A 26,166-nucleotide genomic window follows, 5' to 3' on the forward strand; every position below is an offset into this window, starting at 1 on the left:
TATCATATAAATAAAGTGTTTTCTACACTTCTAGATAGGAAAATTGTGAGGGTGAAGGGCAGGAAGAGATATCTCAAAACCAATTTGAGATCCTCCCATTCTGACTGGGGAAAAAAAGAAGAAGAAAAAAAAAAGCAGTATTTTAGAGAAAATGTAACTGCTTTAGAGAAAATGTAACTATTTGGAGCTTACTTAGCATTTAAAGAACCTTGATATTAAACCATCTTCAAAATACTCTTTCAAATAAAAACTTCAGGAAATGTGCTGTATTTAGGCTGGGGTGGGAAGATAAATACACTGTTCAAAAGAAACAACTCCAAGGATTTTTTTAGACCTTGACATTCAATGTATGTTTTAATGAAGAAGAAAAAAAAGGTAGATCAATGCAACCAAGATTGAAGTGCTCTTGTCTGAAACTGAAAGGAGAAGAACTTAAGAACTTCAATTTTTCCCCCAGGAGGTTTGCAAGTACTTTAAAGCAGATCTAACTTCTTTTCCACAGGTATTACCTGGAAATTAAAACATTCACACTTTCTTTTCCGGGCTGTCGGCATCGTTGTGTGAAGGAATTTGAACAACCTGAGTGCTGCCGGGGACACTGGGGCCCAGACTGCATGGGTAAGTTGGTTTGGGCTTTGGGATTTTATTTTCATACAGAATTTGAAGAGAAATAAAGCAGCAACTTTTCCTCTTTTCAGAAACTATTGCTGTGAGAAGTCTGCTTCTCAGAGCTTATTATAAAAGTAGAAATAAATAGCAGTTTTAATAAAACGTAGGGGATTTGAAGAAAAACAGATATTCAAAGTTTAATTTAAAAAGAAATATCCATAGAAAAATGTAAAGAGCCTCAGAACCTCATAGATTTTGAGATTTTCAAAACAAATCATTACAGGTAATCCCTTCAATATTATTTCATTCAGGAGGATCCCCAAAATGGATTTTAAAAAATAAGATTCTCAAACCACAAATTTAAATGTTTCATTGTAGGTCAAAACCACCCTCATCTGTATCTGAAATATTTCCAAATCTCTCATTCTTGACTTTGTGATGCAGGGAGGATCTTTTCTTTCAGCTCAACTTGAAACAGTTTCTTGAACTGCCCGAATGCTGAGGGCAATTACTGAAGCAAGGGAATCAGCAGTGCCTCCTCTCCTGCTGCCCCTTCCTCAGGAAAAGCTTTTCAGCATCTCCACAAATGCATCAAATCTCAGGCAACCGAGACAGGCATCCAGACCCACAGAGCAAGTTTCCCTGCCCAGACAGAGTGTTTCCTCCTTTAGTTAATGGCCTCAAGGTCTGTTGCAATGTCTGTGAAGTCCTTTGTCCACAAAATGGATTTTTTTAAGTTATTATTTTAGCCCAAGCTATTATTTAAACACCAGTGATTTATCTACTAAAGGAAAGCAGTCAAAGTGCAGCTCGCAGCAGCTTCAAGAGAAAAGAGAGGCAGAGCTGAGTGCACAGTGTGTGGAAATGCGTTCTGAAGAGAGTGACACGTGTGGTGGTTTACCAGCCCCCCTCCAAATGCAGCCGGAGTGCTCCTGCTCCCATCACCAGGGTGCTCTGGCACCCACACAAGGGGCATCACTGTTTCTGGAGAGGGGCAGAGTCCTGTGCCTCAGAGTTGGAGCCCTGCCTGCACCACTGTGGGAAGGAGGCTGCAAAGGCAAGGAAGCCCTCTCTTCCTTTGGACAAACCTCCTGACCCCAAAAAACAAAGAAACAAGGTCTCAGCTTTGTTTCTGCTTTCATTTGGAGGGAAAAAAAATTAGTTATCTCTATGTTATCACAACCTCTGTAACAGAATATGGCCCAAGTTGAAATATTTGGAGGAAAGATGGTCCTTCCTGAGGCTGGGCAAAAATCCCTGACTAGGGATTTTCTTCACATTTAGCATTTGATGGCAAGGACAAAATTAGGTCTTAAATAGCACTCTGACTTCCTTGAGTGATAGCACATGCTGCAACACACAGTGTAAATGAAAGATCTTTCGTCCTGTTCCCTCCCCATGAAGCACACCAAGCCATCCAGCTGCACACCAATCCCCCTGCAAAGAGTCATAAAGTCAAAAGAGGAAAAGCACAGGGTCAGAAAAGGTCCAGGAGGAAAGAGCACAACCTTTCCACACTGCCAGTATCATCCAACCACAGGTACTACAGCTGGGGGATCTCAGGGGCAGCAGGAGCTGCTCCCTACCACAGCACACGTTCCCACTCTGGGCAAATATTTCCATGGCTCCCGAGAAAAACCTAGATACCAACTGCAAGTAGTAGAAAGGACTGTAAGAATAAAGGGGGCAGGGGGGGAATGATAAAAGAAAAAGTAAAGGTCAAGAGGAAAGAGACTAAATTTAATGCTATCATATTATATAGTTCAAAATACTTCTTTTCCAGTAAAACTCATTGCTTCAGCCTCACAGGGAGTCAGGCAAAGAGAAGTATTTTAAGAGGCTCTATTAGATAACACTTGGAAAGTGCTGAATTTAAGTCCATGAAGGGAAGAAATGTTGATAGATTTAGGCTCTTTTGTCCTAGATTAGAAGATTTGGCCTGCACACTCTGAGAGCTGTTAGTAGATAGCAAAAGCATCTTTTTCTTAATGCTTTTCAAGAGGCATCCCCAATAAAAGCAAAGGTCTCTCTTCTCCCCAGGGTGGCAGCAGGTGACGGTGCCAGCACTGCTCCAGTGTCCCTGCACTGCTGCCTGTGGCCCTGCTGGTTGCAGGAAGTGCTTTATCTGCCTGGCCAGACAACAGCTTGTACAACAGTGGGGTAATTTACCCAGCTCCTGATAAAGCTGTCCCTTGGTGCTGGTATCACAACAAGAGACGAGGTGTAGTGAAGACAAGGGGAACTGCAATGAATGCCAACAGAAAACAGACACCAGCACCACACACCTGCTTTGTCAACAATCTAAAAGTAACTTTTCCTAGGAATTACATCATCAACTGAGTTTTCTCTATCTTTGCACATTCAATAAAAGCATCAGTGCAAGTAAATTATTTTCCATTCTGTGCAAATATTAAACAGTTGCCAGAAGTCCTAAAGATAAGATTTAGCTATCATACAGTAGCCAGAAAAGGAGATTCACTAAAAGCCACTTTAAAGACTGAAGTACATATATTTATTACTTTCCCTCAATTGTAGTTATTTAACCTAAATTCTTAAAACATTATTTCAGCATGTAGGAGATAAACAGCTCTAAAATTTCTTCTTTAAATGTATTGGTTTTTCAAAAGAAGCTTACACGGATATAATAGACCTCAGACTACATTAAGGAATAAATTGAGAAATATTAACAGACTGGTTTAAAGCCAAAGCTTTCAGTGGAATTAAGTGAACACAAATGCACATCTACTTATTTGCTCATCACTGTATCCAAATCAAAATGATTTTTGCTAAAACTTCCACATTACTTAAATACTCTAAATCAGAACTAACTTAGGCAGGGGGAGCATAAATCCAGTGCCACTCATCTCCACCCACACAGAACAAACTCTGAGGCTCTTTATAAGCAATAAATCTTACTGGTAAGGTACAGCAGAGTACCTGTGGGGCCAGTAGAGGATTGATTCATTCAGATACCACCTGCATCAAAATTATGATACCTAATGGGAATTCTAATTACAGGAAGGAAAGGCTTATGGAAGAGAGTTAATACAGCATTTCCAAGGAGGGGCAGGACAACTGTGAAAAATAAGGGTATCCCTATAGGAGAGAAAACCTGACAAAGTGATCTGACTGAAACCCACTGTAATATACATTTCTTGTGGCAATCTTTTAGTAAAGATTTGAATCTTGAAATCTTTCAGACAAAAATTAGACTATTTTTATTATAAATATGGTAATTTATTTCTTATCTCATCCTGCTGGCTGGGGTTTTTGTTCAGACTGTCTCACCTATGCCACTGCCTGTAACCACAGTTTTAGCACCAGAAACACTGAAGAGCATAACACACCTTTGGCACACAAGTTTGGTTAGTGACCACAACCCACTGGACAGGATTTGGTTGTGAGGTATCTAGATATTTCAACTTCCAAGACTTTTTGAGTCAGTTATCACAGACTCATAAAGGTAGCAGGGAAAAGAAAAAATTTCCCATGTAAAGCAAATGCAATTTTTGGTGGGAAAAAAAAAAAGGCTTATTAAACTCCAACTTTGCATCAAATAAATCCTGAGAGCAAATTATCAATCAACAGAGTTATGTCAACACTCAGGAGTGGTCAGGCAAGCTGCACTTGTACCAGAAAAGCCAACAGCTTAGGGTATGACAGACAGAGGTGGATCACCAGGAACAAAACTATATGGTACTTTAGAATAAGAGAATTATTTTTTGTTCAATCCTTTGACTCCAGTCACCACTTTAAGTTCCCAGACAAGAGAGGCTGATGGTCTCTGCTGATGCTAAGATTCTAGTGAAGAGATTGAGGCAGCTGCAAAACAGCAGCTGTGCCCCAGAGTCCCTGTTTGGCCCCAAACCCCGCAGCTGCCAAGGAGCTCACCTGTAGTGCAAGGGGAGCACAAGGGTCAGAGCAAGGTGACTGATGGCTTCAGCATTGTCATTGCCAGCATGTCCAGGAGGAGCCGCATCGCCCTGCAACGGGAGAGGACACTGCTCACAGGGCATGACTGGGAATGGAACGTGCACTTGTCAGGTACGGCCTTTCTTTTAAATGAAAAAGAAAAAAAAAGTACAACAATAGCATGTAAGTTATCCTGAAAGATAATGCATGCTCCACTGTATAAATACATTAAAGAAAAGTTTTACAGAAACAGTGGACATGATTGGCTTGGAGTTAATTTTTTTGCTTGGATTGCACTAATCTTCACACTATTATTTCTACGGACATGAGCATGTTCAGGTAAAATTTTTTAAAAGTTCTTTCTTCTTGCCTTCATGAGACAGAAGTTTTGAGTTCCTCTATTTTTTTTTAACTATGCTATTACTTGTGGCTTTTTGCTCTAAATAAAAAGTACTTCTACATGCGGCTGTACTCTCCACATATTGTTCCTTTGCTGGGAGTGCAACTTGTAGTGCTTAACCTCAGCAAATAGATTTTTAATAAACAATTCAAATTAACCTTTTTTATGTCCCCCTCTACTGGTTCATCTTTACATTAGAAATCCTCTTCTGGGGACATGTGAAAAAGAGACAGAGGTAAAAGTAGCCAGAAAATACAACCCAACAATTATAAGCCTGATTTGGACATTAGGCTTGATTATTGTACTTCACTGTTACCTTAGTATTCAGAATATCTGAAGATCTATGAATTATTTTTTAAAAAGATGTGGGGGCAAGATTGTTCAAAAGACAATGTTTTTTAGATTGTGGTAGGTATTGATTGAAATTGTCATGTTACTTTCTTTTGGCAGCAAAAGATGCTGTTTTCAGCCTGCTAAGCATATATCTGTATAGAGATAGATGAGAAACTTAAATTTTGATTTCCATTGTGTAATTCACAGAAAGGGTTTGGTGGGACAGCCTGTGAAAAATGTGCTGAAGACAATTTATTTGGTCCTGACTGCACATCAGGTAATATTCACCTTGCTTTATTTGATTAGGGAAAAGAAGGGAGTGAAAGCTGTATTCAGACTCTAAGAAATCACAGTGAAATGAGTAGAGGGCCCAAGGAGTTCCCAGTAAGAGCTGCTGTCTGCCTCAGAGAACACAAGGGGGAAAGGAGGGGAGCTCTTTGCTCTATTCTGTGCCAGGAAGATATACAACTCTGTCAAAAGTGTGGAAAGGGGTGTGTTTACTTTAGGTTTGGGGTTTGGGTGATTGATGAATTCACTAATCAGCCATACAGCAGCAGAAGTCTGAAGGAGCAATTAAAGCTGTGTACACTTCTTTAAGTGTTTATGTATCACAACTGTATATATGCAGATAACATTTTCCACTTTTGCCTGATTCTTAATTGTCTTTACTATTTTACCTTCCTGACCCTTGCTGAAAATTACACTGATAAACCAGAAAACTGCCTGAAAAAAAAGTCTAAAACACTCTTATTCATAAGTGGTAATAGTTGTTTATCTCAAAGTAAAACTCTTTTTCTTCCCTCAAGATCTACATAATGTTACTTTTAAGGAGTCACAAATGGTCTCAAATAATCTGTGTTAGCCTTTCTATACTAATCCTACACCATTGCTGGCTCAAAGGCCCTTTTTCCACCAGCTGTCCACTGGATGCCAGTGTTGATACACAGAAATGTAACTGAGCCAGCATTTTCATGAAAATGGGGTACTTGAATGAATTTGATATCACAAATGTAATTATTTTCCAAGAAGTTACTGGAGGATTCAAGTACATATTAATTTAAGCAATATTTTACACTTCATCTTTCAGATATTTGAGCTCCTCTGAGTGTTCTAAAATAAATAATATATAAACAATGTTCATTTGTGGCTAACTGCTTTTCAGTGTTACCTTAGGCATTCCTGGTTTTTATATTATGACTGTTAACATAGGTAATTTATTAATTATTTCATGCAGGTGATTTGCATGAACTTAAGCATGCTTTTAAGGGGAAGAGGATATGCTACATCACCACAGCTTAAACATGAAGTCAGCAATATAATTCTGTACTTCTTTTAGACTTTTCCAACTGTAATTCTAAATGGGCTTTTTAAAAAGCATCATTGCCATAATTTGAACAGTTAAAACCATAAAGCTTTTGCAGTATACTTAAGGCCTCAAAAAATATTTCAAGATGGATCTCACAGTTGCCTGGACTGTGAATGCACCATCTTGTGAGCATATTGTCATTGAGCTCATAAGCAGAATATAACCAGAAATGAGACTATATGAAGGAAGAAGCCCAAGACCTCCACAGTAATTAATTATGCTCTTAACTAAATAAATTCTGTTTAGGAAGGGGGAAAAAAGGCACAAAACTCATCTCTTCTTGAGGTACTTGAGAGATACAGAGTTGAAGAAAAAAAAAAAAAAATAGCTTAACTATTAAAGAGGTTAATTAAGAGGTCTGCACTACACATTATGTCCAATTTTGGCTTCAGACTGTTTCTCAAATTTTACAAGTTTTATGGTATTAGCAACAAGTCAGTTTGGTGTTTACAGTGTGTGTTCTGCAGATTTTCAGACCCCGAGCTCTTAACAGCCTTCAAAAATTCATGTGTTATTTACTGACGTATGCAACTGCAAGTAGTGATCACCTCAGTAAGGGAAGTCTGTAAATTCAGGCACTCAGGTCAGAGCTCGGTTTGGCCAAAGCTGCTGGCTGGGACACACCTTGCCATGAGGCACCTCTCATGACGTGTTTCTGAGCACCATTATTGTTCAGTAAGGCAAATCCCTCTCTCCCTCCAGTTTGTGACTGCGTTCACGGAGTGTGCAACAGTGGAATTACAGGGGATGGAAGATGCACTTGCTTGTCTGGATACAAAGGGCTCCGCTGTGATCAGCGTAAGTGGCATTTTGCATGTGAGATGCTTTCAACAGCTGTGATACAGGTGGAATGGGTAAGAATGGACTGGTCTCAGGTTAGCCATGCAAGAGCAGCCAAACACACACTGAACCTCAAAGCCTGACACAGCGTGCAGGCACAGCTTGACCTGTCCCCCTGTGTCCCTCAGCCATAGCCGAGTGCGAGGCGCTGCGCTGCCCTGCGAACTCCAGGTGTGCTGCCTCAGGTGAGGGTGGAGGAGAGCTGCAATGCACCTGTCTGCCCACCTTCCACGGGGATGGCACGCATTGTGAACGTGAGTAATTTCCATGCCTGCCCCACTTCTTTGAACACACCACCATTAGTGCTATAGTTCAGATATGGAATGTGCTTCCGAGCCACATCTCACCACCTAGGTTTTCTTGGGCTCATATCCCAAAGAACAAACTAGATTCCTTCAGGGTGAAACAAAATCCTAAAATGTGCTTCAGAAGCCCATCCATCCAATTTTTAACAAGGTACAGTCCATGCAATCAGACTAAAGTTAGTCAATCCCTTTGAAACACATAAAGTGGATGCTGGGTCGTCAGTACTTACAAATCCACTGCTGCCATATCCCTCTGCCTGGTACAGTTCAGCCTCAGTTTGTTTCCACAAAAATCAACAACACAACCAAGGGCTTGTATTTACTGAGCATCCATCATGCAGCGGCTCAGTTCCATTAGCACGCACAAACTCTATAGGCAAATAAAGTTCACTTTAGCTTTCCTGTTTTTCATGAAACAAAGTGAACAGCATCTCAGTTAGAGGTAAACTCTACCTTAGAAAAGTCTTTACAGACTCCTCAACTTGCCATTGTCCAAACTAACTGTATGAGTCCAGATTTTCTTTTTCCTACTCACCTTATGTCTTATGGTACCAGTTTTTCTTTCTAGACCAATTGCAACAAAGAATATTGTTTCATCTGACGCTGGAAGCAGAATTTAGAAGAGGTTGGCTCAGATCAGTCCCAGCTGAGGAGAAAGAAAAGGGAGGAAAAGAGGAGAAAACAGTGAGAAGCACCGCTTTTTATGTGTGTCCAGGGCATACCATCCTCCAGATACAATGTGTGCTTAACCATAACCTAACCTGTTCACAAAGGTGTGAGAAGATGCTCTCCAAGCACTGCTTCATTTTAAAAAAGGACAAGCAATGCTATTGCCTAAAAAAAATGGTTCATGGAAATAACTAGTGAGTTTCTAGTGCCATCCTGAAAGTAGAAGAGTGTGGAAGACTACAGCACTTGCTGGACAGTTTTCCATACAGCTGAACTGATGACATTATATTGTTTAACTACCGGAAAGAAAACAGTGAAGGCCTATTGTACTGAGAAATATTTTCCAACTGATCTAACGTGCTTGAAGCTTGCACAGACCTCACGCCTCCCACCTGACCTTCCCTAGTTAAAATCCACCAGAGAACAAGGAAATAGTTGTGATATTTTAATGAGCACAGTTACATGCTTTAATCTGTTTATAACTCAATTTGCCAAGTTAAGAGATCATTTCTTCTCAAAAGCAAACAGTTGGTTGCTACATTAGCATAAACACATTCCTTCCTTCCATCTCCCTGTGGCCATAATATTTCAGACTTGGCTGTTATGAAAAGTTTAGTCTGCCCAGGCTTTGTTTGGCATGGAGGTGCTCTGGTAAATCCTTGTCTTCCATTTTAGAACTGTGGACAATAATTCATTTACTTCACTTCTTTCTTCACAAGCTATCAACCCGTGCTCTGAAAAGGTCTGCGATCCTAACGCCGACTGCGCTTACCTCGGGCCAAATCGGCACCAGTGCACCTGTCGAGAGGGCTACACAGGGGATGGTCAGGTGTGCCTGCCCACAGACCCCTGCCAGGCAGCACAGGGCAGCTGCCCTGCACACTCCAGCATTTGCATCTATGACGGTCCAGGAAAGGTCAGTGTGACTGCCCAAGAAGAAATAATGCTTTCTCTCCATGAGCCATGAGGGTATGGAAACAGTTCTCAAGGAAATCAAATGCTGTTCCTAGCTTTACCATAAGCCCTGTTGTTGACCAGGAGGGAGTTCTTTTAGCTCCCCTCTGAAAATAGGAACGGCAATAGTGTTGTTTTTTTCTAGGATTATTTTGGCTCTGATTTGCCTCCCCAAAATGGAGGCATTGAAATAAATCTTCTCCCAGTTAAATTTTGTCTCTCTGACAGGGGACTTGTTGGACCAGCAGCGTCCTTATGCTGGTACCACGTATACATGTCTAAATTTAGTTTATTTAGGAAAGAAGCAGTCTTTGAAAACAGTCAATGACCAGCACTTTACAAAGACTACATATTATTCATGATGTTGGGAACTGGCTCCAATTTCTGTGCGTAAAACTCGCACCATCAATAAAGCAAGACTTCAAAAGGCCTGGTTTGCTTGGACACCCTGAAGAGCCAAAAAGGGACTTCATAGTTCAGGGTTGTTTTGCAGTTCATGGTCACATCTCAGTGAAGTGCATATGTCTGAAACACAGGCTGGTGTGTATAAATATAAGCTTTATATTTGTGTCTGGGCTCACCAGGTGATTGACTAAGACTTTGTGTTCAAGCCCTAGTCAAAGAAATTATGCTGAAATCCACAACTTGCGCACATCTAATTTTCTCTCCCTTCTCACATCCTTCTGATTTAGTCCCACTGTGAATGCAAGGAGCATTATACAAACTTTGTACCTGGGAAAGGCTGCAGCATGAAGGACATCTGTGAAACAAACAACACCTGCCACAAAAAAGCCAAATGCTTAACAGTTGCACCAGGACAGATTGCGTGAGTCTCTCTGCTTACAAAACTTTCACACAGTTTTTTTTCTCCTTCCCTAGTAAATAGGCTGCTAAAACAAATCCTGTGGATGGACATCTCCTGAAGTTATTTTTAATGGTTTCTTTATCAAGCAGAAATCACAAGATTTAATGGGGTCAGGCAATTAACATACTGTTAGATTTCATCAGGCCATTTGCTAATACCCATTAAGTTTTATTTTTAAAGCACTCAGGTCATTTCTACACTAGTAAATAAAAGGGACCAAAACCTCTTTTCCTCGGGGCAAGCAGCATTGTCTGTCTCACAGCTGAAGCCTCTTCCAGAACAGAGTAACTGTCTCTTGGCAGCAGTCCCTGGCACATGCTATCCCTTCCACTGTGCCTGGACACTGCCAGGGAAAATGCTACTTGGTGTGGGCCAGAAACACGCCAGGCAGCATGCTGAAAATTAATCAGCATTAACCATGGGATAGCACTGGAGATCTGCCTCTTCCGAGTATACTAATACAGATACAACCAAGGAATCTGCCCCCCGAGCTGGGAAAGCAACACCAGCCCCAGCAGATTCCTTAAAACCTCAAGTCAAGCAGATGGGAAACTGCAAAACCTCTGGCAGACTTGGCTTTTCCTGTACAGAAATATGCTCCAGGGACATCAGGAAAAAGGCACAAATGGCACTAAACTCTACGAAGCTCTCTTAAACCACAGAATTTGGCTTATGTGTTTCTATAGCTCAGTGATTGGCAGGTACTCGGTTAAAGAGCCGTGCCTGAAATAACAGGTTTTGGGAGCTGAGAGCTTGAACATGAAGGACAATACAGGCCATTCATTGTAAGTCAGGAACAAATTATCACATAGATCTGTAGACAGAAAGCATTCACTCAGGAGAGTATTCTTATTGCCAGTCCTTGTGTCATCATGCAGCTTTCCATTGCAGGGCAATATCAGCATCACTTCTGCATGAGCTGTTGTGCATTGCAAACAAATTTATCTAGAAAATCCCCTAATTCTCTTCTACAGCATGGTGTGCTTGCTACTCAAGCTGCTTACTATAGACTCACACAACACTTAGTATAGAATACTAACATACTGCACAACATCAGTTGGAATTTTGAAATAAAATTCCAAATCAGGAGCTTTTTTCCAAGATTGGTCACTGTTTCAGAGCTGTAAAACAATTTTCAAAAGCTGAGAAAGAGCTGGGAATTTTAGAATGGGAAAATTAAAAATTTATTACTGGGGGTGGAAGAGAGCAACAAAAATTCTCTGCACATCATTCATTTAATGATAGTTAATGTCAAAACGTAAAGAATAATGGACTGGGATTGAAATAAAACTTGAGCTAAGGAAAATCCATATATGAAAGAGGAATTCTACAAAGAAAAGCATTGATAAATAGGTTTTGGTAGGTGACAGACTGTATTTTGGCTGCATCTCAGATTTTAAATGTATTTGGGAGGGCTTTTGTGGTTGTGGGGGTTTTTTTGTTTGTTTTCTAAAACACAAAGTCACAACAGCGGCCACAAAACTGCATTGTTTCCTTTCTATTTTTGTTTTGGTTTGTTTGGGGTTTTTTGTTTGTTTGTTTGTTTGTTTGTTTTTGAGGATACAGTTGTGCTATTAGCTTTCCCCCATACAGACAGTTCTACTTGCTCCAGAAACAAATTATTTGCACGGGAATAAATCTCTCATACAAAGATGTAAAAAAACCAAACATTGGATTTGTGAATATAACACAACAACCTCCTCAAAAGTCACAATAGCCTCTGTCTTATGTTCCCATGTAGATCTTTCCTGAGTGAGTGCTGACACTTTCCATAGTGTTACTTCAGCACAGTAATCATGTTCAGCCTTGCCCGGAAGCTATGAAGCTACAACCAGTGCAGAATTACACTGTATATTAGATCTTAACCTCTCTGGTTTCCAAGGAGAGATGCAGTAAAACTCTATTATTTTCTCTCTTAATCCCACTCTTATTTTTCCTCTAGGTCTTCAATGTAGAAATTATTAACTTCATAAACCAAAACTCTATTATAGAGGGTTTTGGTAAAATGGAGATGGAAACCAGAGCTTTCCTCTTCCAGAGAGGTGGAGTTTTTCCTCCCTGAGTAAGCTGAAGTGGTGACAGTTCCCATCTTTTCCAGTCCTGCTGATCTTCCCCATGCCCAGCCACAGAAAGCCAATTCCTTCATCAGAAGGAGTGAGGAAACACACAGGTTGAAGGGTTCAATCCCATGCAATAGGTGCTAATCTCTAATTGCTCAATCTTTTCCTTTGGCACACAAATCTAAACTGTGTTACTTGGATGCCCACTCAGTTATGGGCAACATTGTCCCCAGGAGAGAAGTTTCAAACTATGCAGGGATTTCTGCAGTTCCCTGTGCCCCCAGAAATTGTAGCCAAAAAAGTTATTATGTTTAACCACTTGCTTCTTTATGAACATTGGATGAAAAAGAGAGGAGAGCTTTATTTTGAAACCTGAATCTGATTTGTGCCATATTTCAAGGGTAGTTACTTTTTTCTGCTATGCTATTTCTCAGTTCATTTGAAGGCTCCGTTGTTTTCTTCTCTGTTCAGAAGTGGAAGGGAGCTAGCTACAGCAATTCAGCAGTATTTGCCCAACCAGCTCCCCAGGAGCAGCTGCTCCTCCCTCCCAGCTGTAAACCCTTCATCCCAGCTCCATGGTCATGCTCTCTCTGCTCAAGAGATCCCCTTAAAAAGAAGTGAATTCACTCTCAGAATAGCATCCTAAAAATTTAGGATGCTTTTAGACTGCCTTTTTTAACCAGGATCAGAGTCAAAGCCTGAGATTCTTGGCCAAAATCTCAACACTCCTTTGAGCCTGTGTGCAGCTCCCCAGATTGCAGGCACTTGAGGGGACTTTCAAATAATATTTCTCTCAGCAGAGAAACAGCTACAGCAGAGACCATGTATAGGAAAAAGGAGAGGGTCTGGCATCATGCTGATACTCCTGTAGGGTGTTAGTGGCAGGTGTGGGTTTTTAACAACCAGCACATGCAAATGATTAATTATAGAAAGGGCATCTTTTGCTGATGGGAAGTAATGTTCCCTCTGTAGTGATGCCATTAGGAAAAAATATCCAAAGAGCTGAATCATTGTGGACAGAGATTATATGAATATTGAACATGCTGCAGACTTAACTGAGAAGGGTACTATTAAATCCAGTGCCTCTGTCCATCCCATGGGCACTGTGACTTGAGTTGACTTTAGACATCCAGAGTACTGGGTCAGGAACACATCCCTGGCACCTCTCACAGGCTGGAGTCCCCAGGAGACAGACAGGGTGTTACATATGAGTTGCTATTTCGAGAAGAGAGATAACAGCAACACATACACCCAAAAAGCAGGAGATTTTGTGCTGCAGCAGGAAAAAAATATAATGTTAGAAGTACAAGTATCATTGCCCAAAATGGTGGCATTACTTAAAGGGCAGGGTAACAAACCACCACTTTGCTTTGTTGACAGGAAAATAACCTTTTTTACAAAACCCATGCAGCCGTTCCAAGGACTGATAAGCTGCTATCACCTCCCTTACCTACCATTAATCCTGCCAAATCCCATGTCATGAGTGAGGTCTTCACAAAACACTCCCTGTAGCAAGAGTCACACCCAACACCTTTATGCTGTGCCCTCTCCTCACCCACAGATGGGCAGGTTCAGTGGATTTCTGGGCTCCAGCAGCCACAACATTTTGGGACCAGAGGCTGCACAGCCTTTATTCAGAGGTCCTGCAAGACAGACACCTCTGTCTCCTGGCCCAGCTAACAAGAGCCCACCACATCAGGCAAGCAGCCATCAGGCTGCCCCCACACTGACACGCTTCACAACACACAGAAACAAAGAATTGGTGCTCTCTGAAAATGCCTTCAGAGAAGCAGCAGGTAACACCTGGTGCCAGTTTGCTGAGAGCCACAGCTGAAATCCCAATCCCTTCACAGGTGCACGTGCGAGGGGGGCTCTGTGGGGAATGGGTTTGTGTGCTATGGGAACGTCATGGAGCGCCTCCAAGAGCTGAATGCAGAGGTGGGAGGACAGTGGCAGGGCAAGCTGACATCCAGCCTCTTGCTCATGGGTGAGTAACCACACACAAGCACAGCCAGCTCCTGCCCAGGGCCTGATCCTGCCCTGCCTTCCCCCAGCACGCCCTGCTACAGCAAAGTGGCACCCACAGCACGACACAGCACAGGCGCTACTCACTGCACAGTCCCTCAGACCAGCTAGAGCTGCTCTGCTCCTCACACCAGGAATGCAGTCTGCAAGGACTTCCAGGCACAAGTGCTAAACATGTGTCCACAACCCCTCACACATCATTTGATATCAACAGTGGGTTTTGCCCCACAGTGTAACAAGTGGGATTAGCCCACTTCTTCTCCCTGGCCCCACTGTTTTGGACAAATGAGATTTGGTCTAGAATGACCAAATCTCACTAGTCCATCAAAAACACTGACATTCCCCGTTATTTTGTGAGCTGAACAACCTAACAGCCTCCATCACCTTCTCCAAGGCTAAAAATTTGAGCTATGAACAAAACATTGCTATGAACAAGAATTGAGCTGGATATTTGGCTTGAACTTGTAAATGTAGGGGAAAAAATCCTTCTGTTTCATATAATTTGCTCAGTCCCACGGAGCCCAGCAATTAAAATAAAGACCATGAATTCATGAACAGCACAAAATAAAAATCTCCCATAGCTGGCCAAGGTCAAAACCTGGCAGTGACTTTCATAGCCAGCACTGAAGATCAATATCTATTGCCTCAGCACAGAGAGTTCAGTTGCAGTTTCTCCATGCATTTCTTCTCATGTGTTTGAAAGGTGCCCAGCATGCTGAGATAACAACAACCCAGATTTTATGTTGTTTGGTTAAATTTTGGACATAAATGTGCCATATGATCTTGTAGCTAGAAGCTACAAAGACATATTAACCACACAGGTTCTCTTACAATATGTTCACTCCACAGTGATGTCTTTCAAAAGCTAAGAATTTATAGATGTGTTGTAGGACAGCATATTAAGTTTGAGATAAATTCTCTGTACAACACACTTGTAAGAACTGTAAAAATTTTTTCAGTTCTGATTTTATACCTCTAGAAAAGGAGCTGAATATCAGAAATATTTAATGCCTTCAGCTGCTGAACCAGTGGTCTCTCATGCTGCTGTCTCAGATACAGAAATAGCCTCTGGGTAGAAAATGAATTCTAATTAACTTTCAGTGCATCAGTTTTGATTACCAGTCATATGCTTGCTGATATTTGCAGTACCAGCAGGTTATCAGCAGCATATTTCTCACCCCATAGAGACTGAATTGATTGAAAGCAGAAGGCTGTATTCCTGTAAGGACACATCTCCAAACAAACTGCTGGGTTTGTGTTCTTGCTCTGGCCTGCATGCCACAGAACCCAGGCTGCCAGGAACATCCTGAATTTTTTGCCTCATTTTGTGTCAAATATACAGCAGCACCTGGATTTCACACCCCATCTGTCTCATCTTTTAATGACTTGGACTTTGGAATCTTAAATTAAAATTTAATAATCATAAAATATTATTACTTATTCTCCCCTCAGAGTTTTGCACAGTTCCTTTGTCAAATGAGCTTTTCAATAGGAATTTAAACTTTTTTTATTTCCTCTTCTCATAAGAAAATACCTATGCATGGCAGCTGAGCACTCTGGGACCATTTACTGTGCTTGTACCAACAAACAAGGGACTCAAAGGTACAAATGTAAGTAAACAAGAGAAAAGGTTTCATACTGGGGGGATTTGGCTTCTGCAGAAATCTCATCTGCCTTGTGTTTTGATTCAGCAGATACAGATAATTTGCTCTTGTACACTTCTGGTCACATTTAAATCTAGGGGCCACAGATTGCATTTTTCCCACTTGAAAGAAAAACAAAATAATTTGGTGAGTTAGAACAGAACACTGTCATACCTCGAGTAAGTTCTGGGTTGTCTTACAGACTATGCTCAAAGTCTTTTTCACTCAGTTGAGACAGGGGTCGAACTAAGATCGGAATTGTCAGCAGCCAGGCCTGTAGGTCACCTTTTACATAAGGGGGATAAAAAAATAATGGCTGTAGTGAAAAAAGAGACTGACATGTAAGCAGCACCTTCCACTGACATCAGGACAGTTTTGGAGGCACCTACTGCTCATGCAGGGACATAAGGGTACAATGTGAGCTGAACTGAAAACAAGGGAGGTCTCCACTTTTTTCAAATTCCATTACCTTGCTTCAGGGTAAAATATGTAATTTCAGAATGTAACAACTGAAGACAACAAAAAAACATTCACCGTGAATATTTTTTTTTTAGATAAAGCCTGCATTGAATGAAATCTCTGTTCCTCTGCTTTTCTAGATAAAGGATCTTCTGAAAAATAAACAGAAAGCCCAGTACTTCGTTAAACTCCACATTATTGCAGGTCAACTGAACACCAGTAGCTTGAAAAATGCTAATGTAATATATACTTTGACTGGCAAGTCAGCAGAGATGTCAAAGGGAGAAAAGGTAAGTGTCCTTTCAGCCTCCCACAGCAAGAACAGTGTTCTCTTTTCCCTCTACAAGGAGTGGGAAAGCTGTTTTTGCAGGGAGACATCAGGGTGAAGATAACTGTTGGATTATGAAAAACCACAGCTGTGGCCATGCATTACAAGGAGTTCAAGTCAAATTTGAAACCTCACTGGCATCAAAGTTCCCACTTAAACAAGCAAAAAAAGGTTACCTTAAGTCATGTGTCAGCACTGAGTGACTTGGCAGACCAACACAGACTGGTCTAAAATGTTTGCCAAAATGAAGTTATCTTAAATCTGCTGGTATAACCAACAGAGCTGGGGGGCAGGGGGTGGGCATTAAGAGAGCCCAGGGGAAGTAAGAGGTGGCAGGTGGAGAAAGAAACCCAGAGTTTATGCTGGAAACCTGCAAATACTGCTCACATGGAGCAAACACTGGCTGAGCTGCAGATCCCAGTTCACCCTGAGCATTATCAGCCTTGGAACGATGCAGCAAATGGAAGTCTTCAGCAGAAATAGAACACATGGCAATTAACCATGAAAAATACATAGCAAAGTTCATCATTAGCCCTGATTAACTCATGTCAGTGAACACCAGGGCAGTGTGATCCCACAGTTTAAAAAACTTGTTCTTTACGGATGATATGCTAGACTTTGCAATCTGGAATTATTGTTCCTGGTTCATAATGTGTTTCTTGATGGATTGGACCTATGTGGAGGCTGAAATCGAGTACTTCTCATGTTTTGCAGTAGATCAGTGGCATCTGAGCAGAGATATCTATTTTGTATGTTCAGTGAGTACACACTCCATTTGTAACAGGAAAATATCCTTGCTGTCTGAGCCCTCTTTGTTTCCTGAAGGCTTCAGTACAGTGCAGAATCAGCAACATTTTGTTGTTTTAAATATATACAGAACATAAGGAAATAGGTTGGAGTCCCATAAGATTATAGAAGCTGACCTTTCCAGTACAACAATATTTTAAATCATTTCCTGGCAGATTTTTATTACTAACAGTCACCAGAGCACTTTCAGGTACACTGAATTCCCCTCAAGGCCTGTCTCTGTTTCTCTTCTGAATTTTGCTATCCTGAAGCAAAAGAACATGTTCCTGATCCAAAGGAATTTTTTCCTTGGTAAAAATTGGAAGCAATCTTTAACCTCCCCAGATTTAAATTGCTCAGGTGCTGGCAACAGGAGGGGGTCTTAGAGTACATTCAAACTGTGTACTCACTCTGCTGTCATTTTGAGATAAAGAATTCACTAACCATTGCTTGGCTTCTTTCAGGATAATCAGTTAAGGATTAGAATCCAAGATGGAAGGGGGAAAGGAAAAATTTTGCAGGGAGATATTATTGCTTCCAATGGAATTTTGCACATTATTGACAAAGCCATGGACAGCGTGGAGCCAACATTTGAGAGCAGCAAAGAGGTGAGCCATAAGTTATATACATGCAATGTCAAACTTTCCCTTAAAATAGTTTCACACTAAGTGAATGTGAAGGGAGGTGACTGACAAACACTAAACAAACTCTACTGAGCCACTACACATCAGCTCACAGAAGCAATATTCAAAGTGAAAGGTAATGACACAGTTTCCACAGAAAACAGACATTCACCCTTCTGCCAAGCTGGTCCCTGGAGGGTTTGGATGTTCTCACTGCATCTGAGTGGTTCCTTGGAAAATTGACAGTCATGATCAGTGAATTTCACTGAATTCCAGAATCACATACTAAAAGGAGGGACATCTGTACAGATACCAGACAAGACTTGTATTCAAAGTTTCAATTCCTCCCCCAAAAAGGCTAATATTTTTTAAAATGGTGATTTAAAATGCTTTGGGTTTTTTGGTGCCCAGCTCATCACACTTGCTTTAAAGTTCTCTTCCTTAAGTTGCATTTGTGAAATATTTTACTCCTCTAACTTTTTTTAGTGGGGATGAAGAGATAAAAACCCTTTCCCCACACACTCACAGCTGTGTCTCCTGTGGCCTCCCAGTATTTCAGGACAATGACAAAATCTATCAATAAACCAGCATCAGGAAAAGAGTGCTGCCATCTCAGTCATTTCCAAGCACCACCAGCCCCCCAAATGAAATGTATTCAGTCTATAACAGCTGAGACTCACACAATAAGTAAAGAAATGTCTCATAAGAACTGGTGTTTATTCCATGTTCCCGACTAAAACAAATCTTACTTTTATCCTGTTTCAGAAAACCATAATGTCAGTACTTCAAGCTAATGGAAGATACAGCCAATTTACATCTTTGATAGAGGTAAGGATCCAATTAAGAAAAGAAAAAAAGAAAAGCAATTACATAAAGCTACTTTCAGATGTTCTTCAACATTAATATGTAATTTGACTTTTATTTTTAAACCAAAACAGAAAACTGGCCTAGGAATGGATTTACAGCAGGACAACCAGCCCTACACAGTCTTTGTTCCAAGTAACAAGGCTCTGAGTAACATGAAAGCTGAGGTTCTGGATTACCTGCTTTCTGCAGAGGTACAGTCTTTCTAGAAGGCAAATCTTTCTCTGATAGTAGACAGAGAGGAGATGCATACATGCATTGTCCAGAGATCATCTAAATTAGCTTGCATGATCAAGATTGAAAACCATATCTAACAGTTAAATATCAAGAGGTTACCTAGAGAGGAAGAGGATCTGGGGTGTCCCATCACGTTAGGGATGATGTTCCTCCACACCAGGTCCCCAAACCTCTGCTTTTGCCCAGACATCACAGCCTGGACAGCCACAGGGCACAGCCCAAAAACCTCTCCTGAAACCCATCACCCTTGGTAGGAACAGTCAAGGGAAGCAGTTGCCACAAGGGCCCCACTGGATGGGAGTCACTGCTGATGGGGTCCCAGGAGGTGGATGTTAGTGTCCTGTCCCTGGACACCTCCTGCCTGTCCCAGCACAATGCACATCATGCAAGGCCCATATCAAAATAAAACCTGGTGTAGGGTGAGGGCATGGAACGCCAGGGTGCCTGCCACAAGCTGAGCACCACCACCGACCCAGAGGTTTTCTGGTACACCAGGCAGTGATGCTCTCATCCCCATGTCTGCTCAACAAGCCAGAATGGGTTTCTGAGGCTCATTTTGGGCTAAAGCAGCCTCTTTATCTGTGCTGGCAGGGTTCCTGGAAGTTGCTGGAGCTGGTCCGATATCACATTGTCTCCAGTACTGAGGTGAGTGCAGGGGCTTTGCCAGCCCAGAGTGCAAGAGCAAGAACCACTGTCAGGGGGATTGTCAGGACTGCAGGCACTAACAGCAGAAAAAGGGATTACTGCCATTGAAGTCAAGCTATCTCTGAGCCTATTCTGCTAAAATCAGTCTTTTGGGTTTCAGAAAGAGCTGTTCTTTTCATCCTCCAAGCAAGCCCCCTGTTTTTCCTGGGGGAATTTCATCCCCACCCCAGTCAGTGTTGTGGGGCAAGAAGGAAAGAAGTGACTGTATCTGAATGAAAGGCTCCATTTATATCATCTGATCTGGTCACTCCCAGCACAGAGAGTGGGATCAGAGGGAACATGAGAACTTTGTGTACCTTCGTGGTACCAGCACCACCACAATGGTCTGGATGCAAACAGGGCTAGTTTTAGAGACAAGTATTAACTTTCATTAGACTGATTGCTATAATTGGAAGAAAAATTAATATTCTTTTGAGCAATAAGGTCCTCATATGCAGGAACTAGCAAGCTTAGTCATAATTTAATGACACTAACTTTGTTACACAAGCTGGTTAGTCAATGCAAGACTGACCATATTGATAATTTTCTCACCCAAAGAAAATCTTTCCTGTGAAATCTGTCTGAATTTGAAGAGTAATGATATTACACTTCTCTCAACCAATTTATATTCATTCCAGCTAGAGGTTGCCAGCCTTGTCTCAATAGAGCACATCAGGACCATGGCAAAGCAGTTCATTCACTTTAACAGGACCAGCACTGTAAGTCACAGCGCCCCCCGCCGTGAGCAGCTCACTCTGATTGAGGCAACTCTGCACACAGGGGGAATAAAAAAGGGGATAAGGGGAGGCATTAGCACAGGAATTTCTTGCTATAATGAGGCAGGAATTTTCAACTTGTCATTCCCACCTACTGTTAGCATTAATATTATAAAGGATGTGGAGCAATTGATAGGTATATAAGGACAGCCAACAGGGGCTTTGTCCTTATGATTATCCACAGTCCAGGAATGATCCTTAATCATGCTCTGTCTTATTTTACAAAAATCTATTTAAAATATTTAAAAACATTATTACATATTTTAGTAATTTTAAACACTTATCATTGCACACAAAAATATTCTTTTTCTCTCTTTCATGTTATCATCTCTGATCCTGATGTACCTAGTGAACACTATTTTAAAAGTGTTAATTTTTCAGTCATTGTGCAAAACCAAATTATCTGTTAGGTTAGCTTCCTTCTCTTCTGGAGTAGAGAGGCATCTATAAAAATTCTTGTGATGGCAGAGCAGCTGCAGGAGTAAATGCCAAAATAATACTTTTTTTCTCTCTCCTGTGAATTTGGAGAATCCCAGATTCTGTCTCATTTCCCCCCTCCTCTGCCAAGGAGAACACAAAGGGATGCTTAAACCCACTAAAATCAGTGCCTGAAGTCATCAGTAGCCTTCTCATTTTGGCCAGGCTGTTACTCACCAGCTCCACAGGCTGACAGGACAGATTCATAGAAAAACTTTGGATACCTCTGTTGAAGACCAATATTCAAGGAAATACAAAATATATGTGTGCTTCTTGCATAAACAAGCAAAAGAAAAATGAGATAGCAAATTCAAAAGAAAGTAATTGTAAACATTTAAAATTAAACCATCAGAAATTGAGGAGCTAGACCACTTTATTATTAATAATAATTTATTGTTTCATAGGGAAAACTCTTGGTGAGTGGAGAAAAAATGGAAGAAACAGATATTGTTGCAAAAAATGGCCGCATTTATACCCTTGAAGGTGTTCTCATCCCACCCACAATAGTTCCAATCCTACCACATCGGTGTGATGAGACAAGTCAGGTCACAAAGGTAAGAGAATCACCATGAATCTGTATCTCAAACTCTTCCATACAAGGTATTCCAGCTTCCTCTTTTCTTTACTAACTTTCTATGATATCATCCATTTGAAAGAGATACTTTTGGAAATAAATATATCAATGACCACCAGCCTAACAGTACTGCAAAGAGGGAACTCATATGAACACATTCTATACCATTTTAAAAAAATCTAGTTGTTGCATTAACCCTTTGAATTACTATTTGTCTCTCCAGTCCAACTCTTTCCACCAGTTCCTGAATCCCATCTGTACATACAAATACATGGGAATTTACAAGTGTCATGTTCTCAGGGAAAACTACTCCCTGTTTCTCACGGAAACTACTCCAGATCAGTATTTTCCTTTTTACTAAATATGCAGGAAAAGGAAACAGCAAACTAAAATATAACATAATAATTTTAAATTTATATTTTAGAAATACGTTATTTTCACCAGCAACAATTTCCCCTAGCCCTGCTTTCCTCCAGAAACAAAACTGTTCCTATTTAAAAGGGTGGATTTTGACAAACCTTGCTCACTTAGGTAACACAGTACAGGCCTTTACTTGGTAACATTCAGATGCTATTTCTGGTCAGAGGGCTGAATGTCAGACCAAACCTTTCCCTTGGAGTAAGCACAGCTCCAGCGCGCTGCCTCTGGACCCTGCTCAAGCCCGTATCTGGGCCAGTCACAGTTCCGGTACAAAAGGAAAACCTTTAATGTCTGAGTTTACAGCAGTCCAGGACCATAGCCTGGAGAGAGGTTCCCAGCAGATCTGGACAGCATCAAAATGTCATGAAGAAAACACTGGCAGTAAAGGATCTATTACCTCTGGCAATAACTACAAAGTGCTGTATGTCCAATATAATCACAAACCAGGCAGAGATCCAAGCAGCAATCTCCGATGCTAAAAGCAATCCACACCCAGAACACTCCAATAATCTGAATTCCTCACCAAAAACCTACCCAGAAATTATGTCCAACATCAATTGATCCTAAGGCAATAGAAAAAAAAAACATTTAAAGACAAAGCAAACACTGTTGGTCACAAAAATTATTCTCCAAATTTAAGTTAGGCACCTCTGTCAGCTTTGAAAGCTTCATGCATAGTTAAACTATAGTTATATGTTCCAAGATTTAAACAGAACACTGCTAGCCAGAAAAACACAAAGGGGCAACAGCTTTTATAGTTTTTACTCTGCACCAAGCATTTCCATCACTCTCAGAAAACAGGAGTAACATCACCTAATAAATACTACTTATATTTAAAGAGTTAAAAGACACAAACTTTGTAGGAGCTGGTAGATCTTACAAGAACTTTAAAATGAAACCCTTAGGCTAATGCATACTTATCCATGTATCCATACCCAAATGCTGAAAGCTGCACCTGAGCCTAACTGAAGGACAGCAGGGCTTGTTCTGAAGGTCACAAAGAGCACAGAAGGGACAGCAGGTCCGCAGTACCTGCCCGATGTGTGGACTACAGCTCATTTTGATGATCTCTGACAAGTGGTGTGCAGAGCACTGAAGGAGCAGCTGGCCCCAGCTCCCTGCTCCACCTTGCCCCAGAGATCATCACTGCTGTGGCAGATTTGATGGGAATATATCTGTGAGCTCCAGTTACTTCAGTAACTTCCAGTGTAAAGGCAGTGTATCAATCTGCTACTGAAAACAGGCAGGTCTGACCTTGCCTGGAGGTGCACTTTTGTCTGTCCTCTGCTGGGGGGTGGCAGAAGAGAGAGACCAGACTGCCATCCTCAGGAAAAGGAGGCAGCAAGTACACGTGGCTGGGACCATTCCAGGGGAGAAAGAGACTGAGTCGGTGACAGCAAGTGGCACTGAGCAGCAAGGAGAGCAACACCAACAGGGGGAAACATTGCCCACTACGATCAGATGGATTTTTAAGTTCTAAAGGAGCAAAGGTGCACTAACAGGAATTTTCAGAAACACAAAGAAAGGCAAGACCCTACGTCAGCTTAAGACATGGCTATGCAGCTTATAAAAGAGCTTTTATAATGTCTAAATTTTTTAAATGTCTAATATTTTCTAAAATAGAAACCATGTACCTTTAAAACATATTAGTGATACTGGAACCTCACCTATTTGCTGCACAAATGCTTTTGAAAGTCTGGTCCTTTATTCCTTTAAGTCCTGTAGGACTACTAAATCCATACCAGTACCTGATTGTTTGCCCACAGCTCCAGTGATAAATCTGTGGGAGAAATGCCATAATTCTGGTTTATAGTCTCCTGTCGAATGGCTACAAAACACAGCAATGTAACACATCAGATTTTGCCTCTAGGATTTATGCTAACTTGATTGAAAAACAAGACATTGATAGTCACAAGGACCATAGCTTTGACAAACTCCATATCCACACTCTGAAAGGTTCAAGCTCTCTGAAGTTATTGCATGTTGAGCTTGCAGAGAATTCACCTTTCAAACTGCCAATGGAGTTTATATCCCCTGAGTAATGTAATTGCCAGCCTCTGTCACCATCACATGGTGATAAATTAGCTAGTCAGGAAAAGCAACCAAAGGGTGAAGACAAAAAAAAAAATCTATGTACCACTGGATTATGATCAAGTACAAGATCTATGGATGTGGAAACAAATTCTTTGCACCTGCAAACAATACAAATTTCTGTTCACAGTGCCTGCATTCTAGACTCAGCTAATCTCTGGTTTTCCAGGAAGAAATAAAATATTCTCATAGAAGTTAAATGTGTAGACTTCATTAGACTCTCAGACAACATTAGTTAACTTATTATACTGAGTCAAGTAGAGAACACCAGTGCATTCATGTCCTTGTTTTCTTCTGCTGAGGAAGTTTCATGTTCATTAAAAGAAGGAAGTGAGGGAAGGAAAAACGGCAAAAGAAAGGAGGAGGTGGAAATGAACAACCATTCTTCAAAAATCAGAGCCAGTAGATATAGCCCTGGTGCTGCCCTTTGGTTCCAGATTCATGCTGTAACACTTAGAAATCATAAAACAAAGGTACTTTAAATGTACAGAGTACACCATCCATAAGTATGCATCTCAGCAGTTGGTATAATGCCTTTTCAAATCCCTTTCCCTATTGTTTCCGTCTGGGGGGTGTGTGCAGGTCCTGTACAACACACACTGTCCCTGTCCCCAGGATACACAGCACATCCCAAGAGACATTTCCCAAGGGACACACCAGTTGTACAAAAGGCACAAGGGGAAGGCATGCCCATATTTTGGTCATTCGTCTGCCAATATAGAGAGCAAAAGAACCACATATGAATACAGGAGACTGCATAAAAATACAGTTATAGATGGTACTTTCATCTCTTTTTGGCAATGACCGAATCATCTGATAATTTCAGCATTATTTTGTTTGCTGTTCCAAAATTCCCTGTATACTTCACTCCTACTTGTTTCTCAGGTGGAGCAAGTCCTATTTCAGCAGAGGAGAGATGTGAGGAATGAGAATCACTATGATGATGCTTTGAGAGTTAATAAACTGAGTATGTTTAAAATAGACCTCACATCTGTTAGAAGTTTCCTTTTGATTAAGCATCCTCCCTGAAGTAACAGTCTGCAGATGCAGGTTCAGGAAGGATTGAAGTTTTCCCATCTGCTTTGTATCTAAGAGATGCAAATTTAGCTGCATATTTCTCCAAGTACAAAATTCAAGTCTAGCTACCACAGGAATGTTATTCCCCATTTTATAAAAAATTAACGGATAGTAGTCCTGTAAATCAGTACTCAGAAAAAATGAAAAGAAAGTTCATATAGTGAAAAATACATAATTCAATAAAATTTTAAAATGCAATACCAGCAAGGTGCTTTCTGTTCTGCAGGTAAATTATGCTGTGATATTAAGACTGTATCACAGAACTCTACGTAGCTTAGAAATATGAATGCTTCCCTTTTATTCCAGCCTTTCTCAAAACAGAGGTGCATTATTGAACATTTAATATTGAACGTTTTAAATTTTAATTTAACTTTCAAAAATTGACTGTGCTAGGGCCTGCAATATAACAGCAAAGCTGTAGAATTACAGCTCCTTAAGGTGAAATGTATGTAAAAGTTTTCCAAATTATTGTCTTATACATGGTGAACTTTCCTTTTGGAGTTGAGAGGTGTTTGGACACATCCGTGTAGTTTCCATGCACTTCAATAACAGAGTGAGAGGAGCTAGTGTACATTTCAGAGCTAAACATCAGAGAAAATCCACATTAGCTTTCATATGTCATTGACAACAGCACAGTCATACTCTGCCATGCAGGAGTTTTCACATGAGGCTCCAAGCCCGGGTGTATTTCATTTTCCCATACAGCTTCACCCACAAATAACAGGACAACTCATCCTCTCCTGGTCCCAGCCACTCCTGTCCCAGGACTGCCCATGATACTGGATAACA

General features: G+C 41.0%; 1 protein-coding gene across 1 annotated transcript in view; it reads left to right on the forward strand.

The window, feature by feature from the left end:
* The window catches only part of STAB2 (stabilin 2), a 77,714-nt gene that overhangs the window by 2,781 nt on the left and 48,767 nt on the right, over positions 1 to 26,166 (forward strand). The window contains 18 exon segments of the mRNA XM_063394861.1: positions 503 to 618; positions 4,568 to 4,653; positions 5,462 to 5,531; positions 7,323 to 7,418; positions 7,589 to 7,714; positions 9,154 to 9,350; positions 10,081 to 10,214; positions 14,167 to 14,300; positions 15,866 to 15,948; positions 16,581 to 16,730; positions 18,019 to 18,162; positions 18,943 to 19,005; positions 19,116 to 19,235; positions 19,870 to 19,923; positions 20,601 to 20,681; positions 21,620 to 21,769; positions 25,186 to 25,267; positions 25,749 to 25,787. Of these exon segments, the coding sequence (XP_063250931.1) occupies positions 503 to 618; positions 4,568 to 4,653; positions 5,462 to 5,531; positions 7,323 to 7,418; positions 7,589 to 7,714; positions 9,154 to 9,350; positions 10,081 to 10,214; positions 14,167 to 14,300; positions 15,866 to 15,948; positions 16,581 to 16,730; positions 18,019 to 18,162; positions 18,943 to 19,005; positions 19,116 to 19,235; positions 19,870 to 19,923; positions 20,601 to 20,681; positions 21,620 to 21,769; positions 25,186 to 25,267; positions 25,749 to 25,787 (1,925 nt within the window).

This window comes from Prinia subflava, chromosome 4, assembly GCF_021018805.1.
Source record: "Prinia subflava isolate CZ2003 ecotype Zambia chromosome 4, Cam_Psub_1.2, whole genome shotgun sequence".
In the NCBI taxonomy this organism is placed as follows: domain Eukaryota; kingdom Metazoa; phylum Chordata; class Aves; order Passeriformes; family Cisticolidae; genus Prinia; species Prinia subflava.